Here is a 16,196-nt window from a genome sequence, read left to right on the forward strand (position 1 = left end):
TAAGAATTCCTGGCTGACAGCGAGGACTACTCAATCCATCCAAGTAGCCTAGTAATGCATATTCTATTTTAGCTGGTCTATTTGCGCTCATGCATTTCCTTCTTACGAGGCAACGTCTAATCCTACACCTAGTGCTCCGGCCGAGACATAGGCGCAATGACACCCTGCTTGAGCATGACCCTAGGCTTTGTCGCCGCCTGGAACGTCTGCTTGGTGACCCAGTCCGGACCCAGAGGCAGGCGGAGAGACCGCTCGTACTGCGTCTGGTTCTCGTAGGTATGCGGCAGGTGAGAAGCGAGGTATTTGTCATTCTGTTGCTTGCGGTTAGTACTACTATTGCCTTCTGGCGAGGATGGGGAGGAAGAAGTATTTACCTTTTTCGTACGCTTCTCGTTGATGATGACGTTCTTGAGCTTATTATCCTTACGGTCCGTCTTCTTCACGCCAGCTTGCTTCTCCAAGAACCGCCCCTGGTGGCGCTTCTGCTCCCGCTTCGAAACGCCCTCGCCTACCCAACTGCCCCAGCCCGGCATGGTCTTGTCGATGGTCTTCTCGTCTTGTTCATCCTGGAGCTCGCGCTTCTCTTCTTCGAAGTCCGCGACCACATCGAGGCCACCGAAGGCCTTATCGAGAAGCTCTTGCTCGGTGAAGCGGATGGGCATGTGGTTTCCACCGTCGTCTGACGCATCGTCATCATCGGCCATGGTTCTTCGCTGCTTAGTCGCTGTAGGCTTTGGCCGAGACTTGGTGTCGGGTTCAGGAGCACGAACAACAGCACTGGAGTCGAGATCCAGCACATCGGCGCCCGAATTTGCTCTGTACTTCTTGTCCTTCTTCGAGACTTTCTCGACTGGGGCAGCAGACCACGCTCCTTGGGTGGGTTTGATGACCTGTTCTCGAGTTGCTGAAGTTGCTACATGCGCCTCTGCATCGTTCTTTTCAACAAGAATCTTGCCCAGCGCTTCGGCGACTTCCTCTTGCCTTGGCTTCTTCTCCTTTCTCTTCTTCAGGGCGGTAATGTTGTTACCGTCAGCATCAGTGACGGGGGCACCAAACGTCTTCCTGCCAACGACACCTTCAGCTTCAGAATCGTCAGAGTCATGCTCTGAGCCATCCTCATCCCGGAGCTGCTTGAGTATTTGTTTAGTTAACTCATCGTTCGCCTTTTTCTTCGCTGCTTCGCTCTTCTTCATGAAAGGCAGATTCAGGAGTTTAGACCCAGGTCCGTCGTTGGCATTCTCGGCAGCTTCGAGCTCCCGCAGGATGCGCTTCCTGTCGTCACCCTCCTCCGAGTCTGCCGAGTAGTCCGAGTCATCGTCGTCATCGCTTCCCTTTTCAGGTCGGCCATCAACACGACGACGCAGCTCCTCATTCCGCCGCGCCATATCGGCGATGCCCGTCCGTACATCCTCGTCCCAAGCGGCACGGCCGTTTTTGTTGGCCATTTTGGCCCACTTGCTCTCTCTATGCCGAGCACCCATTCTTTCCGTAGCACGTTGTCGCTCTTGGGCTTCCCGCTCTTCTTCGGAGTCAATCTCTCCAGCGGCAACCCTGACCTCGTGTTCCTTCATGTCGTCCTTTTCGCGTTGCTTCCTGTGAATTCGGTGGAATGTTTTCGACTTAATCTTCTTCAGTCGCTTGGCCCTCTTGTCTTCCCGGGACTTGAGTTCACGTTCTTTGCGGTGTTCGATGATATTTTGCCTTGAGAGAGCTTTATGTTCTTCATTGTCCTCTGCCAGCTGATCCTTCTGTTCGCTCGGGCCCAGACCACTCTGTTCCATGATACCCAAGATAGTCTGCTCTAGCTCGTTGGTGGCCGCCTTCTGGTTTATCGGCTGAATATATACATTGTCGAGCTTGGCCAGGCCAGTCTCATTCTGAGCCAGCGGAAACATGAGATGATCTGCACGCCGGTTTTGTTTCACAGTTTCGGTCCAGCGATCGAGCGTCTTGTTGGTCTGCTCGTAAGCAACTGCGCGGTCCAGGCGACCTTGAGCTCTCCGGGCCAGGGGCACATCCAGTTTCTGTGGTTTGCTCGACTTCTTCTCCTTGGTCATAAGCTTGACGGACTGTTTCAATTGGGGGTCTTTGATGCCAAAGAGGCCGAGATCCTTCAGTTCGATCTTGGACTTGGTTTGAGCTGCCACCGGTTCCTCGTCTTCGCTGTCTTGCGCAGCTCCACCGAATTTCGAAACGAAGTCTTTGACGCCCGTCGCATCGATATCGCTGTCATCCTCATCCTCGGACGAGTCCTGGTTAGCGTCGCTTTCATCAGAGCCGGAATCCTCGTCAGAATCGTCGTCTGGCGCCTCGCCCTCGGGACCGTCGTCGTCGGACATGGACATATCCAGGGCTTGCGCAAGATCGATTGCGTCCGAGCCCAGAGACTCATCGTCGCTGTCCTCTTCCTCCTCCTGCTGCTTCTTGCCGGTCTTTGCCTTGCTTCCGCCGAATGCGTAACCGTCGAATCGCTCTTCGTCGCTTTCGCCAAACGCCTCGTCCGACTCGATCTCGGAGTCGTCGTCCTCATTACCGGTGACGCCGACTCTCCACTCGTTGCCGCTGCTGTCGCTACCGTACTCGATTGCCTGGCCGTCTTCGTCCCGGGTAGCCCGACGCACCTTGCGCGGCCTCTCGTCTTCGTCATCATCATCCTCGTCGTCTTCGTCGTCGTTGTCTACAACCTTGCCAGGCCCAAGGTCGACGTCGAGTCCCCTGTTTCGGGGAGTCCGCTTGGCCTTTTCGGCATGGTGGTCGGATGCGATAGCGAATGCGTTCATAGCCGTAGTTTTCGACTTGGCCTTGGACCTGGGTCTCTTGTTGCCAGCGCCCTTGGCAGGCCCGGCGGCCATCAAAGGCCGGCCATGGGCTTCACGACCTCCCATAGTGTGCTAAGTAGGTGATTCCACTTGACAGTCCGGAAGAGCCAGAAACAATTCGACAGACAGCAGAGCGCGGGCTAATTGACGTCGAGGTTGCTGCTCGTAGTCGTAATTGCCAGTCGAGTGCCAAACAAACTGTTGTACTACATTGAGTGTACCCAGGCCAGGAACTTTTAGGCGGTCGCCCAACTTTTTTCTGCCGGCTGTGGGTGGGGTGGGAGCTTGTTTCTAGGTAACTTTCCCACTGTAACGGACCCCTCCAACCCCTGTAGCTCCACCATAGACCACTATCGATTAGCCATCAAAGATTCGAGCGGCCGACCCCCCTGTCAGTCGTCAATTCAATTCTTCGTCGCCGCCGCCGCCGCCAAATCCCGCCCGCGCCCGCTGAATGCGCTATCGACACAACACCGCAACCACCTCCATCTCCTGCAACCGGCAGTCCGCCCCCAACACACTTCCGACAAGATGCCGCGCGGCAGCAAACCCAGACAGGTCTTCCAGGTGGCGCGGAGTTTCCGCAAGCTGCCGCTGACCACCAAGGACATCAACAAAGGCTTCTACAAGGGTACGGGCACGGGCTCCATGGGTCGTCATACCAAGTTCGGAGGCTACGTGATCGATTGGCAGAAGGTGCGGACGTATGTGGTGCCTCCGTCGCTCGATTCGTTCAAGGTAAGGATTATACAAGGGCACGAGGGGAAGGCAGTCCGGGTAGGGGAGAGGAGGGGAAGTGCACTCGCTTGAGCTGCGTACTGACGCGGCGCATTGCGGCCGAAGACGACAAGAAAGCATATAGAGAGGCATCGGCCGAACGTATACGGAAAGATGCTAACTCGAGTCTGCGCAACAGTTGAGCCCGTTCGTCACCCGCAAGGTGGAGCCCACCCGCGGCGAGTACAGCGGCTTTGCAAAGGGTCCCAAGAGCCCTGAAATGTACCTTGAGCGGTGGAAGGAGCAGAACGGTCTGGACTAAACTGGGAAAGCATTAATACGGCTAAAGGAAAGCCGAGCAAGTGAAAACGACGAACCGTGGCACGCCGATGAAGAGAAGGCAGCGGAGAAGCTGTCAAGGGATTTGACCTCAGTGCCATCGTGACTCTTTTGCCAGAAGCAAAGACGGCCATGGCTCGGAACGGGGGCCTCGAGAGCAAATGGCCCCATTTGGAAACACGCATAGAGTTCCTATCGTGAAAAGGGGCGTGGATTGGGGGCCCGACTGATCTACGGAGAAGAAGTACAGGGGAATTCACGGCTCTTGTATCCATATGAATTATATGTATATCAACTTGTAAAAACACACTTCTCAGAGTCACATACTTCTACGGTCTTGCAACAGTGGAAACTAAGGAATCTCAACATGCCTGTGGCTATAGACAAGCACGAACTCTTCATCTTGATGTGGTTGACAAAGTAATTATATTTCAAAGGACAACTATTACTAGGTTGATATACGCAGTACAATTATAGGTGGAAATCTTACACCGAATTGGGTATCGACACGTTTACTCTTTTCCTTCCCATTCCTCCTGTTCCTTTTTCTGTTATTACATTAGGGGTCCCCCTATCCCGTCTCTCCACGGCCACAGCCTCCCTTGCCATGTACTACGGACTCACTACCACCACCTGTACTATTGGGCTTTGGGCAGATCTTCCTGGGCAGTGACAAACGTCTCAAGTGGCGGCCGGTCCTGTGGTTGCGGTGTGACGGCACCGCCGGCCATAATCGGCGCCGCTGATCCCAAGCCGTTTTCGGCCTTCTCCGTAAGAGGCGTGGGTTCAGCGCTGTAATTAACCGGGTTGCCGGCCGGACTGGTTGCACGGGGAGTCCCGGCAGTAACGGGCTCGCCATCTTCCATGTCATCGACAGCAGCTACTTTCGGACTAAGCGACCGGGGAAGCTCGTACTCCGACTTCGACGGTTGAGATGGAGCCTCTTCACTCGCAACGCTTTTGATAGCTGCAACACTTGTGGTAGACGCCACCTCAAGACTCATTGGCCGCGGGCTAGCAACCCGAGATAATTGGCCATCCGCATTGGATGTAAGGGTGATCATGCTCGCGGTTTCCGCTTCCTTGTGGATACTGAAAGGTACCGCGATACCTTCTACCATCGGCCGTTTGCCTGTGGCGCCAGTCGCAGGAGAAGGCGTGTAGTCAGGGGTAAGAAGTTTGTTTTGAGAAGCATTCTCGCCTTCTCCAGTCTGTTTCCCGGCAGTGCGCTTTGCCATCAAAGAGTCGAGAGCAGTAGCGGCTTCCTGGCCTTCAGTCGAGTCCTGGCTGTTGTAGCTCACCATTCGGCGCCTCGACGGACTCCGGCTGGATGCAAGGTTCTTCCTCATAGCGGTCACCTCTTCTTGATCTTTCAGCTCGGAGTGGGAACGAGCACCGCCACCCTCATCCTTGGTGGCGACCTTGACATCTGGGGCCTTATCTGCCACTTGCTCCCGGTTTTTGGTCATCTCGTCATGCTTGGATCCCCATAGCGACCACAGCGCAAGGCCCATACTCTTGCGTCTCTTAAGCCCGGCATACTTATCGCCCATCTTCCTACGACCGGCAAGAGCGCTGGGTGGCGGTAGTTCGCCCTCGAAGGTCTCGTAGCCAGCAATCAACTCCTTAAGCCGGGCTTTGTGGATCTTGGTTTTGGCCGACGAGAAGCGGTTGTCCCACTGGCTACGGGTCTCGAGCCATTTCCGCACCGGCCCTTCCTTGATGATACCAACATCGTTAACGCTTACTTTGCAAGCGGGTAAGTCCTCTTCAGCTTCGAGTGGTCTGATCCCGCCGTGACGGCTCACCCTCTGCCGGATCATGTGATGTTTGAAGGGCGGCAACTCGTCACCAGCTTTTCCAACAGCTGGACCATTGGACGTTTCGCCCGCCTCGATCTCTGTCTTGGTGGGGACCTTATCACCATCACTGTCGGAACCAGAATTGGTGATCACTGAGATATCATCATCGTCCAGGATGTCAATCTCCGTCTGTTGGGCTCTGGCGAGGGCCCAGGCACCGAACTGAGAGACAGACCGGTACATGTACTTTGCAGGCCGCGTAAAACTTAGCGTAGGCGCAACGTGGCACAAGTCATCCCAAACTTGGAGTTGTACGTCTGTCGGCTTGAAGCGCGCCAGCTGCTCTCTCGCAGCAGCATGCATGAGTTCATCACGGGGAGCATATTTCTCGGGGTTGGCGCACTTGTGAGCGAGGTATATTTGCTCGTCACGAAGGACCTCGCCACCTCCCACCATAATGAGTAACGGAGGTAGGCCACCAAGCGTGGGCTGCATAATTGGGCTCACAAGTGGGTGCGACAGCATATTGTTGGTGGTGTACATCTAAGACTGGTCAGAAAACCGGTTGGGATATGATGACAGAAGAGAATGGAAGCATACCTGGATTTGTTCCTTCAGTTCGATAATCTTTCCGTCAATCTCAATGGACAGATAAGCTGGCGGCGGCGGGTCGATATCGTCTGGTAGAGCAGAAGCTCCAACTGCTTCCCCGTTCGCTTGCGTCCTAAGACCGTCAAGATGACCAACGTCCTCAGGAACGCCGTTGGTCTCAGCTGAAGCCGAGTTTTTCTTCTTATTGCCCGACTTGGCTTGCTTTGCAACTTGTTCCTTAAGAAGGGCATGCTCTTCAGGGCTCGGAGGGGGCCAGGCCTTGGACGGCTTGTGATGAAAACCGTTTTGAGGAATATAATCGAAAGGGGACTCCATGGCGACACTCGGGAAAGAGTGTGTTAAATCAACCCAAGGGCTAATGAGAACAGCGCCTGCTGGGAGAGGAAGGCCGCGGTCTCGCAGTGTGACAAGCATGCTCGTAACCATGCCACCACCTGCGGAATCACCGGCGAGGATGATCGTGCTGGGGTCTTGAACTGTGAGCAAGTACATATACGCCGCCAAGCAGTCATGGAGGCCACATGGGAAGGGGTATTGTGGTGACAAGCGATACTTTGGCGCAAACACTCGCGCCTTCAGTTTCCTGGCATGGCGTTGCATCTGGTAGCGGTGCTCGTCTACAGAGCCAAAGAAGTAAGCACCGCCGTGGACGTAGAGCATGACTCTTTTGCCGGGATCCTCGTTCTTCTTGCGCTCGTTGTAGTCCGACTTCATCTCGATCCATTCGGCAGAAAGAGGGCTTTCCATTTTGCGCCATTGCCACCATTTCTCTCCGCCAACCTGCCTGATGCCATCGGGGCCTAGTTGGTTGGTGACAGCAACAGCAGCTTCTTCAATTTTATCTTTAGGGATCTCGACCTCGTCGACCTTGACCCATTGAGGGTGTGGAACCCATTGCGCCGTAAAGGCTTGGAGCTCCTCAACAGTATGTTGCGATGCATATGCCAAAAATGATCGTACAAGATGTAGACCCTCGTCATAGGACAGGTGGGCAGTCGGTCGCTGCTTCAGGGGTTTCCGATTCAGGTACTGCAAGCACAAGTAACACAAGTCAGCCAGAAAGTCTCCATAGGTACTTTATGTATCAGTAGATACAAGTCACAACAGAGATCGCCCGATAAGTGTTCGTCTTATGGGGGGCCAGGTATGACGGACTAGCCATTCCCGATATCTCTTGGCTTTTGCGTATCTTGTACCATCACTGCAGAGAGCTGGTACATATGCGATAAAATTGGGCCAGATATGCGGGTAAACCAGCGAAGACAACGTACATGAGACAAGAAAGTCGAGAGGACTGTCGGCGTCACGGCCATGCCAACCGTCGCAGTGGTGAGAGGCATGCTTGTTGATTGGGCGGGACAGCGACTCGAGGTAGCAACGCGCCGGTTATTTATTACTTAGGGTAAGTAGGACAACAAAGGAAAAGAAGGTACGGAAGCACTTGGAGGGCCCAAAGGTTAAAGAGAGAGTCGCGACATATCAGGAGAAAAGAGGACCTGTTGCTCAAATCATGCGAAACAAGGAGCAACGAAAGATGGACCACTTGGCCTAGGCAAAGTCAAAGGTCTAGGTCCTCGATGCGACCATGGACCATGCAAGAGGACCCCCGGACTCTGGGATTTTCTGCTGGAATGGAACCAGCACAGAGTCGGGGTCTAACAGGTGATGTCATTTTAAATATCGGGTGCAATGTCGGGGGAACCAGAGGAAGCTGCCTGCGTACTAGTCAGGTAGCACCAGCCATCGATAGTTGCCCGTTCGCTGAAATGATTTAATTTGGTCGGTTATAGATTAGTCTGCCTACAGCCTATAGGAGGCCCCTACCAGGCTACCACGAGTATGCGCAGATCGGATCTGTGATGGCGGAAATGGAAACCTTGGGTACTGCTACTGTAAAGTACAGAATGAATGGCGGGATGTCTTGTGATTTCTCTTGCAAGACCCAGGCAATGATTTGATGATTTGACAGCAGAGAGAACCTACCCAAGGGATGTAGGACGATCCTACGGGCAAGACATCACATCACGGCCGAGCCACTCCACCGGCCTGTAATTTTAGAGACGTGCCATCTGAAAGGGGCAGTCTCTTAAATGCGATGCCAGACGGAGCCTGCCTTGGCGAATCTTAGTGCTGGAGATTACTGCGGACTCTGCGGATTGCGGCCGCCCACAGCCCCACCGACTTCCCACTCCGAACATGTGGTTTCCGGTACCTCGCTAGCGGTGACTGGCGGCAGGAAACAAAAATTTGAGAATCGCAACGCTCAACTCGTTATTGCCCCGCGATGATCCAGAGCCCCTCCATCTCAGCGCGTTCAGAGAGTACCAATCCCAGCAATCGCAAACATGGCCTCGACCCAGTCCACGCCGGCAACGCCTGGTGAGTAGTACTTATCCATGTCTTTTCTTCTCGACCAAGATGTGGGCACTGCGAAACGTATTTTGCTGACAAGGTCCTCATTATTTCTTCTCACCAGAAACACGGCAAGAGAACTTCGAGCAAGCCGTCGCCCTCTCCCTCAACCTCTGGCCCGCCCTGACCCTGGCCGTCCAGAACAAGTGGAGCGAGAACGCCGGCGACGACCCCGAGGATGTGCGCGCCTGGTTCGTGGGCGCCATGATTGAACTGTTCCCCGACTTCGTCAAGCTGGCCGCGTTCGAGACGGCCAACGGCGACAAGAAGAAGAAGCCCGCGGACCTCGAGGAGCCCGACCTCGAAGACGTCGAGGGCCGCCTGCTGCAGGTCATGGAAGACGAATTCACCGTCGTCGTGGACGACGACTCGAGCTACGAGGTCGCCCAGCAGATTGTGGGCCTGCGCGCCGCTTGCATCAAGAGCCAGCACGCGACAATCGATGAAGTCGAGCAATTGCGGCAGCGATGGGTGAGCAAGAAGGGCCAGAAGGTCGCCATGCAGCAAGGGCCCGAGCAGGACCAGGAGACCGACTCGGAGGAAGACGACTCTGAAGATGACGGGGAGGATACCAACATGGACGAAGCTCCCGCATTGGTCCCGACAGCACCTAAAGAAAAGCCACAACCCGAGATCGACGAGGACGGATTCACCAAGGTCTCGAAGAAGAAGCGATGAACTTCTAGAAGCAAAACAAAATCCTCAATTACGATGGTAGGCTGCATATAAGAACTTGTTCTCGGCCATGATTACGTGCAGGTGCTGTGTGAAGGATATACAAGAGACAGCTATCGCGCCACGATCCCACTTCAATCCCGCCAACCGCACCTGATGTCACTCCCGACGCCATAGAATCGTGTCAAAATAAGGTCATAAGCCAGAATACCGAGCTACGAGTGCTTCCGGTCTAGGAGCTCTACTCCCAGTCCTCTTCGTCGCTATCATCGTCATCGTCGCTGTCATCACTATCCTTGGCCTTGCGCGGTTCCTTGGGGCTGTTGGGGGCCTGACTAGGATTGCCCGAAGTCGCACCAACAACATCATAACTGGTATCGCTGTCTGCCTGCGACTTCTCATCGTTCGATTTGCGGGGTTCGGATGGCTTAAGGAGGTCCTTGTTTGCCACTTTCGCGGCTGGCGGGTGAATAGTCGTAGATGATTCGGTCGAGGCTGGTCTCACGGGCTTGTCGGTAGCGGTAGACTTGCTGGGGGCGGTGGTCTCATCATCCGAGTCTTCCTCCTCCGACGATTCCTCTTCTTCCGAACCTTCCTCCTCCGAGTCTTCGTCCCAGCCCACCTCCTCCTCCGCGGAAGCAGCTAGTTTCAGTGTTAGAATAATCCATATTGACGAACCATGTATAAATACGTACCCTTTAGCAAGTCGCGGCGGCGTGCCTCGGCCGCTTCAATACTGTGCCTAAGGAAATAGTATCTCTTCCAGAAGTCCGCGTAGGGCACTTGATCCGGTACCAGCTTCTCCATAGTCGTTCGCAGTTCGGGGTACTTGGCGAGGTCGGTACTGATATCTTCTGTCTTCTTCTCGGCATCGAAATCCTGGCCCCAAGGAGCGAACTCCGTACTTGTAGGATCCTTTGTAAAACTATCGGTAGTGGTGTGAATGACGTGCAACTGCGCATCGTATCTCGAGGTGTGGATGACCCGCTTGCCAGAAGCGTCCTTGCTCTCGAAGAGTACCGTGTTGCTTCCTTGTCCATCGGCGGGGGCGGGCGTGATACTAACAGCCTCCTTGAGGAAGTCGCGTAGGTTGGCACCGAACTTGAGCAGGGCTTCGTCAGCAGCGTCCTCGGCCTGCTGGATATCCTTAAGCCTCTTGGCGCCTTCAGCCTTCAGCCTCGCGATGAGTGATTCGTTCTCCTTGATGGCCTGCTCGGAGCTCATGTCCCTCGTGCCGGTAGGTGTCGTATCGGCCTCCTTGTCCTTGGCGTCTTTGTTCGCCGTCGACGATTCGGCCTCGGCGGGTTGGCCCGTGACGAGGGATAGCGACCGCGTGCGGGCAATGAGAGAGGTTCGGAGATCGGAGGCGCCGCGGGCGGCATCAACGCCGAGCGAGGTCAGTTCTTGCGATGCTTCCCTGTAGACGGGTTCGACCTAGATAAGTTGCAACAAAGGGGCCTATCAGCAACGAGCTCTCAGTCCCCGACAGTGAACTCGGCGTAATGACGGACCTGCTTGACCACATTTCCAAAGAAGCCTCCGAGTCTGGAGCCCCACGCGCTCGTGGAGATGGCTTTGTAGGCCTCCTGTAAATCTTCGTTCAGGGTGTGTTGGGGCTGCTGGGGCTGCTGCTGCTGCTGCTGCTGCCCCGGCTTCTTGTCATCGGACGAGGACGACGCGGACGGCTGGGCATTGTCCCGCAGGGCCTCCTCGGCGATGTGATCGTATTGCAGATCCATCGAGGCTAGCAACAAGGCGTTTTTCGAGGCTCTTGAGATATAAAATGGGCGTTGGTGGATAACGAGCAGTGTGTCGCGGTCGGATTAAGCTGTCACGCGGCCGATGCAATCGAACGAGAAGGAATGACTGATAGGGGGTTCTCAAGGGGGTCGAACTGTTGGAGGGTTCCACTTGTTGTCGCTTTTGCATGGTCCCCTTTGGCTCCTGTGCCATGTCGCTAAGACTTCCCGCCATGCCAATTGCGGGGAAGCGCAGTTGCTTGTGCAGGTGGGTAAAGAAAGCACCTGGCAGACTGGCCTGCTGGCACCCCCGGCTCCCGCCCTCTGTGGCTGCGACGGAACGACGGGTAGATGGGACATCAGCATTCAATCATCGAGAATCCATCTGATTTCCATTACTGCTCAACAGCCACTTCCACATCGGATCTTAGGTATTGTTGGTTACGGCAGTTTTGATACATGAGTGTCTGCATGGGCCAAGCTGTGCGCTGACTATCTGGTTCGATTAGATCAAGTGAGGATGTACAGTAGGTAGGTAGAGCATGATGAGGTTTGCAGATGTAGCCTTTCTCTGAGCGGTACCAGATATCTACCACTGTATAGTTGTGGTGCAAAAATGAAATAGGATGTCTGTTGCAACTCGACACTAGACGACGCCCTATATGTCGTTTGTATTCGGTTGTGATTCTGTCGGGATTCTTCCAATCTGGATGGAGTGCTTCATAAGGTTATGTCTGCCATGAACTATGCCTGTCGTGAACTACGTCTGCTACTATATAAGAAGCCTGCCACTAGGTATACTTTGGTTGGAGATGCATACCATGCATAGATCGCGTAAACGTCACACGCCTCAGCCTGTAATTGCAAAAGTTCTGCAAGTCTCATGGAGTCTACGTCACGCTTGTGTGTTGATACATAATAGTGATAGTACATATTATTGGAAGGGGGTCTGGATTAATGACTGGCCCAGACTTCGAGCAAGGTTTCTGGCTGACTGGTTACTCGACAGGAACCTCTCGTCCTTCGGAGTTTGCCAATAATTCCGAGTCCCGGCTTGTTTGAAAGAGGCTACACAGAGTTATCATGCCGATCATTCGAGCAGAGACAGTAAGCGTTTATCCCAAACCCGATACGGATACCACCTGCCTCAATGGATGCCGCCAGCGGTAGTAGGCTGCCATTGTCAATTTGTCGGTCACTCAAATAGACTCGAGAGTCAAATACGCCGATTCCAGGTGAGGCGGGCAACATAGGGAGGTAGTCGGCCAGAAGGGAGACGGCGGGCGGTTTAAAGAGGACTCGACTTTGGGCAGTCGTCTGGCTGCTCCACACTCCACAGTGGTCTAAAGCCTCAGGGGTGGCAGGTCGCTTGTCAGCCCGTGGCCTGGTGATCAATCGCATGTCACCATTCGGTATGGATAAAAAGTCCGAATAAACCACAGTCTCTAAACAAATATGCCATTATCGTAAGTGGTATCTCCTTGGCTCTCCTAATCTTTTTCATTTCAGAAACTCTACAGATTACCTACAGTCGTGCGGCTGTGGGTGACAACGAGGAACCTTAAGTACCTACAGATCACCTGTCAGCCGGTTATATGTCTTACAGGCTCCGTGTACCGATACGACACGTACCAAGATAGTGGCGATTCATGGATTAGACCTGGTCTAGATTGAGATTATCCAAGGCATACCGTATGCACCACATGCAACCTCGTTCAGCCATACTGCAGGATGTATGATCTACTGCATGTAATTCAAAAGGCGTCGTCGGGTTTTGATTCCCAAGTTCGAATGAGGGGCTGAGGGGTTCCGAAGCAAGTCCTATGGAACTAGCCTGAGTGGGGGTGGAACTAGAAAAAGAGAGATCAAATCTAATTTACCAGTGCTATGTATCTTATCGCAAGGGCAGGCGGCCAATAGCCGATATCCCCGAGTAGCATCGCGCCGAAGATTCCGATGGGACAGTTTGTTGCACCGGCGGCCGACCGCTTCTTGGGGGCAGGCAGGCAGGCAGGCAGGCAGGCAGGGCAAAAAGGAAGCAGGACGGAGAAAAGGCAACAGGGGTTTGGTTAGTGAGGTGCGTGGTGAGAGCCAGGTTCTGCAGGCTGCAGACAGGCACTAGGAGCTTGCGCCGTCTCCCATTTAGTAGGTACATACAGTACAAGCAGCTTGTATGGGCCGCACCAGCCTCCTACTGTCACGGTGACTCTTTTAAATGCAAGTCGCTTAGAAATCAGAAACGGGCCTCGCCTTCTGGCCCCCTCTCTCAATTTCTTCCGTCACTGGAACAACTCTCACGTTAGATTCCAGTCCCTGTCCAGTCCATAACGTGTTGCAATTTGATCCGACTCCCTCCATATTGTTGCCGTTGATTGTTCTCTGTCAAAGGCCTCTTACCACCTGTCCAGATCGGCACCCCCCTCTAAACCAAGCAGGGGCGTGGCAGCAGTGAGAGGCGAACAAAAAGGCGCCTTGACTGATTTGATATCCAGTTGTTGCCGGAGAATCAGGCAGAAAGGCTCACCACTCATCGTCTTACATACCCACTTCCGACTTTCTCCCTCCACTAACTACCACCACCACCACCTTTCGTTGCGGACCCTCGGAGGCGACTTTCCACATCCCACCGTGCCTCCTACAACTACGTAACCTCCACGACGTCGAGAACTCTCGTCATAGTACTGAACTGCCTACAAGCATTGGCTTCTTGGAACCGCTTGTACAGGCTTCGGAGGAGCAGTTTCTATCTCGCCCTCTTGTCAGACTCGGCAATCCGCTGCGCTGCCAACACCCAACACTAGCAACACGGACTGCCACCGCCATACCCCATTGCCTGTTTGTTTGTTTCTATCATCCGACAACGGGTCTCCAGGCTACCCATCATTTGATATAACCATATCTTTGCTGTATTGAGTTCAGCTGAGAAGCCTTCCGGCCGGACACCGATCATCGCAATGGCCTCCACAACAGGCACCCAGGGCTTGCCTCACAACTTCATTCTCACCCCGCAGCAGCAGAGTCTGTTGTATCGTGCGCTTACGTCGAACCAACCGGCCAATGGCTCGCCCCCGACGGATGCTTTGTCGGTGTCGCCTTCTGCCTTGAAGCAGAACGGTCCGTCCAAGGTCGATAGTGTGCAGGAAAGTCCATACCAGGATTACGACTACGACTTTGGCTCTGGCCCGGACAGCAGCTTCGACTTTGACTTTGCCAACGGCGCTGCTGGGCAGATGATTGGAGACTTACCCAATATGTCCCCCGGTGATTCCAATGATAGCTCCAAGGCTACAAGCCCTGAGAATGATAATGCAGAGAAAAGAAGCTACCCGGACGAAGATGAAGGTGATCGAGAAGAGAATGGGAATAAGAGACGTGAAAGCGAGGGCAAAGTTCCCAAGAAGCCTGGCCGCAAGCCGCTTACCAACGAACCGAGTTCAGTGAGTAGCCCGCAATACAACTCAAAAGCACTCTCTCTTTCCATAGCAGTCCCTAGTCTAACAAAGAAATCAGAAAAGAAAAGCGCAAAACCGTGCCGCTCAGCGTGCCTTCCGTGAACGCAAGGAGCAGCATCTGAAGGATCTCGAGACCAAAGTAAAAGAACTTGAGGAAGCCTCCGCAACTACGAACAACGAGAACTCCCAGCTTCGTGCCCAAGTGGAGAAGATGACCATGGAGCTGAACGAGTATAAGAAGAGGCTGGCCGCCGCTCCTACGCCTCGCCTTTCCAGTGGACCGTCCCCTAAGAGCTACCAGCAAGGGGTTTTCGGGGCAGGCCTCGTGAACACCATGAATGATGTCAATTTCCAATTCGAATTTCCTAAGTTTGGTCTTCTTCCTGGACCCTCGGAAGTGACCAGTCCTACCACTGGTAGCAAAGCCCCAAAGAGGACAACCTCGGCCTCCTCGTCAACTACGGCGAATGGCTACGCTGGACAGTCCGCTTCTCCTCGGCAGGACCAAGCCACTCCGTCCTCGACCAAGAGCCGCGAGAACTCGACAAGCCAGCCCAAAGACGCAACGTCCAAGTACACTGGTATGCCAAGCCAGTCACCCTACGAGGTTGGCGGAAGTGCGTCCAGGTCAAGTTTGGACTCGGGCAACTACAGTATTGGCGGCACTACATCGACCTCCCCCTCGTCATCGCACTCGAATGGTGGGCCCAGTTCGTCATGCGGCACCTCCCCTGAGCCATTCACTCAGTCACCTCTTGGCTTCAAGCCTGTGGACACTCTGACCACCATCGGAGAGGAACAATCTGGGCTCACCGTTGATGATGGCAATCGTGAGTTTCTCAAACGAGATGTGCCAAAGCTAGAGTACTGACATAGGTTTACAGATATGGGCGGCTTTGGGTCGTTTGATTTCAGCAACTTTGACTGGTTGGCCAATCAGAACGGCGGCCAATTCGACCCTCAGCTGTTTGGGGACTACCGCGAGCCCCAGGACAACATTCTGGCCAAGACGACCTTTGATGACAGCTTCTTCAATGATGCGTTCGATGCGGACTTCATTACTCCCTACAACATGGCGCCGAGCCCCAAGGTTCCAAAGAAGAACATCTGTGCCGAGATTGATGCCAGGAAGGAAGAAGAGGATACCATCGTCACGACTGAAAATGGCAAACTTCTGACGTGCACCAACATCTGGTCAGTAGCATCGCTACGAACGCACCATAGCATGAAAGATCTCGAGCTAACGCAGAACAGGGAACAACTACAAAATTGTCCGAAGGTGCAGTCTGGCGACATTGACCTTGACGGTCTCTGCTCGGATCTCCAGAAGAAGGCCAAATGCGGCGGTACCGGAGCAGTTGTCGACGAGACTGACTTCAAGGCAGTCATGAAGAAACATCTCGGCGGTGACGAATCTCAATGCCCCGGCAACTGATAGTTGATTCGCGTTTTCTTCAACGTCAGGATGGATCGAGCTATTCAAATGGGAAATAAAATGATACCACGCATTTTCAGGGAGATCTGGTTTCGTGTCAACTGGGTCGTTGGCAGGCGTCAAGGGGTTAATTGTTGAAAGTTGCGTTGATTGGTGGAAAAGACGGAGTATATATGAACTGAAGTTCATGGGTT

At 53.9% G+C, this 16,196-nt stretch overlaps 6 protein-coding genes across 6 annotated transcripts; 3 read left to right on the plus strand and 3 right to left on the minus strand.

Annotated features, from left to right (window-relative positions):
* Positions 1 to 128: 128 nt before the first annotated feature.
* On the minus strand, positions 129 to 2,885 carry PG986_011906 (small nucleolar ribonucleoprotein complex subunit Utp14; the record flags this gene model as incomplete). Its single annotated transcript, XM_066848128.1, has 1 exon — positions 129 to 2,885. The coding sequence occupies one exon, from the start codon at positions 2,883 to 2,885 to the stop codon at positions 129 to 131; it is 2,757 nt and encodes a 918-aa protein (XP_066694824.1).
* Positions 2,886 to 3,350: 465 nt separating this feature from the next.
* On the plus strand, positions 3,351 to 3,858 carry PG986_011907 (mitochondrial 54S ribosomal protein mL41; the record flags this gene model as incomplete). The annotated part of the gene is made up of 2 exons (XM_066848129.1): positions 3,351 to 3,557; positions 3,736 to 3,858. 2 exons carry the CDS (start codon positions 3,351 to 3,353, stop codon positions 3,856 to 3,858), a joined length of 330 nt encoding a protein of 109 aa, XP_066694825.1.
* Positions 3,859 to 4,513: 655 nt separating this feature from the next.
* Positions 4,514 to 7,629, minus strand: PG986_011908 (uncharacterized protein; the record flags this gene model as incomplete). Its single annotated transcript, XM_066848130.1, has 3 exons — positions 4,514 to 6,220; positions 6,278 to 7,318; positions 7,561 to 7,629. 3 exons carry the CDS (start codon positions 7,627 to 7,629, stop codon positions 4,514 to 4,516), a joined length of 2,817 nt encoding a protein of 938 aa, XP_066694826.1.
* Positions 7,630 to 8,634: 1,005 nt separating this feature from the next.
* On the plus strand, positions 8,635 to 9,379 carry PG986_011909 (pre-rRNA processing protein; the record flags this gene model as incomplete). The annotated part of the gene is made up of 2 exons (XM_066848131.1): positions 8,635 to 8,668; positions 8,766 to 9,379. 2 exons carry the CDS (start codon positions 8,635 to 8,637, stop codon positions 9,377 to 9,379), a joined length of 648 nt encoding a protein of 215 aa, XP_066694827.1.
* A 238-nt stretch (positions 9,380 to 9,617) lies between these two features.
* Positions 9,618 to 11,115, minus strand: PG986_011910 (uncharacterized protein; the record flags this gene model as incomplete). Its single annotated transcript, XM_066848132.1, has 3 exons — positions 9,618 to 10,018; positions 10,072 to 10,810; positions 10,888 to 11,115. The coding sequence occupies 3 exons, from the start codon at positions 11,113 to 11,115 to the stop codon at positions 9,618 to 9,620; spliced, it is 1,368 nt and encodes a 455-aa protein (XP_066694828.1).
* A 2,954-nt stretch (positions 11,116 to 14,069) lies between these two features.
* Positions 14,070 to 16,002, plus strand: PG986_011911 (AP1-like transcription factor; the record flags this gene model as incomplete). The annotated part of the gene is made up of 3 exons (XM_066848133.1): positions 14,070 to 14,552; positions 14,626 to 15,397; positions 15,452 to 16,002. The coding sequence occupies 3 exons, from the start codon at positions 14,070 to 14,072 to the stop codon at positions 16,000 to 16,002; spliced, it is 1,806 nt and encodes a 601-aa protein (XP_066694829.1).
* Positions 16,003 to 16,196: the final 194 nt, after the last annotated feature.

The sequence above is a fragment of the Apiospora aurea genome (genome assembly GCF_038362705.1).
Source record: "Apiospora aurea strain CBS 24483 chromosome Unknown utg000008l_segment0_segment0, whole genome shotgun sequence".
In the NCBI taxonomy this organism is placed as follows: Eukaryota; Fungi; Ascomycota; class Sordariomycetes; order Amphisphaeriales; family Apiosporaceae; genus Apiospora; species Apiospora aurea.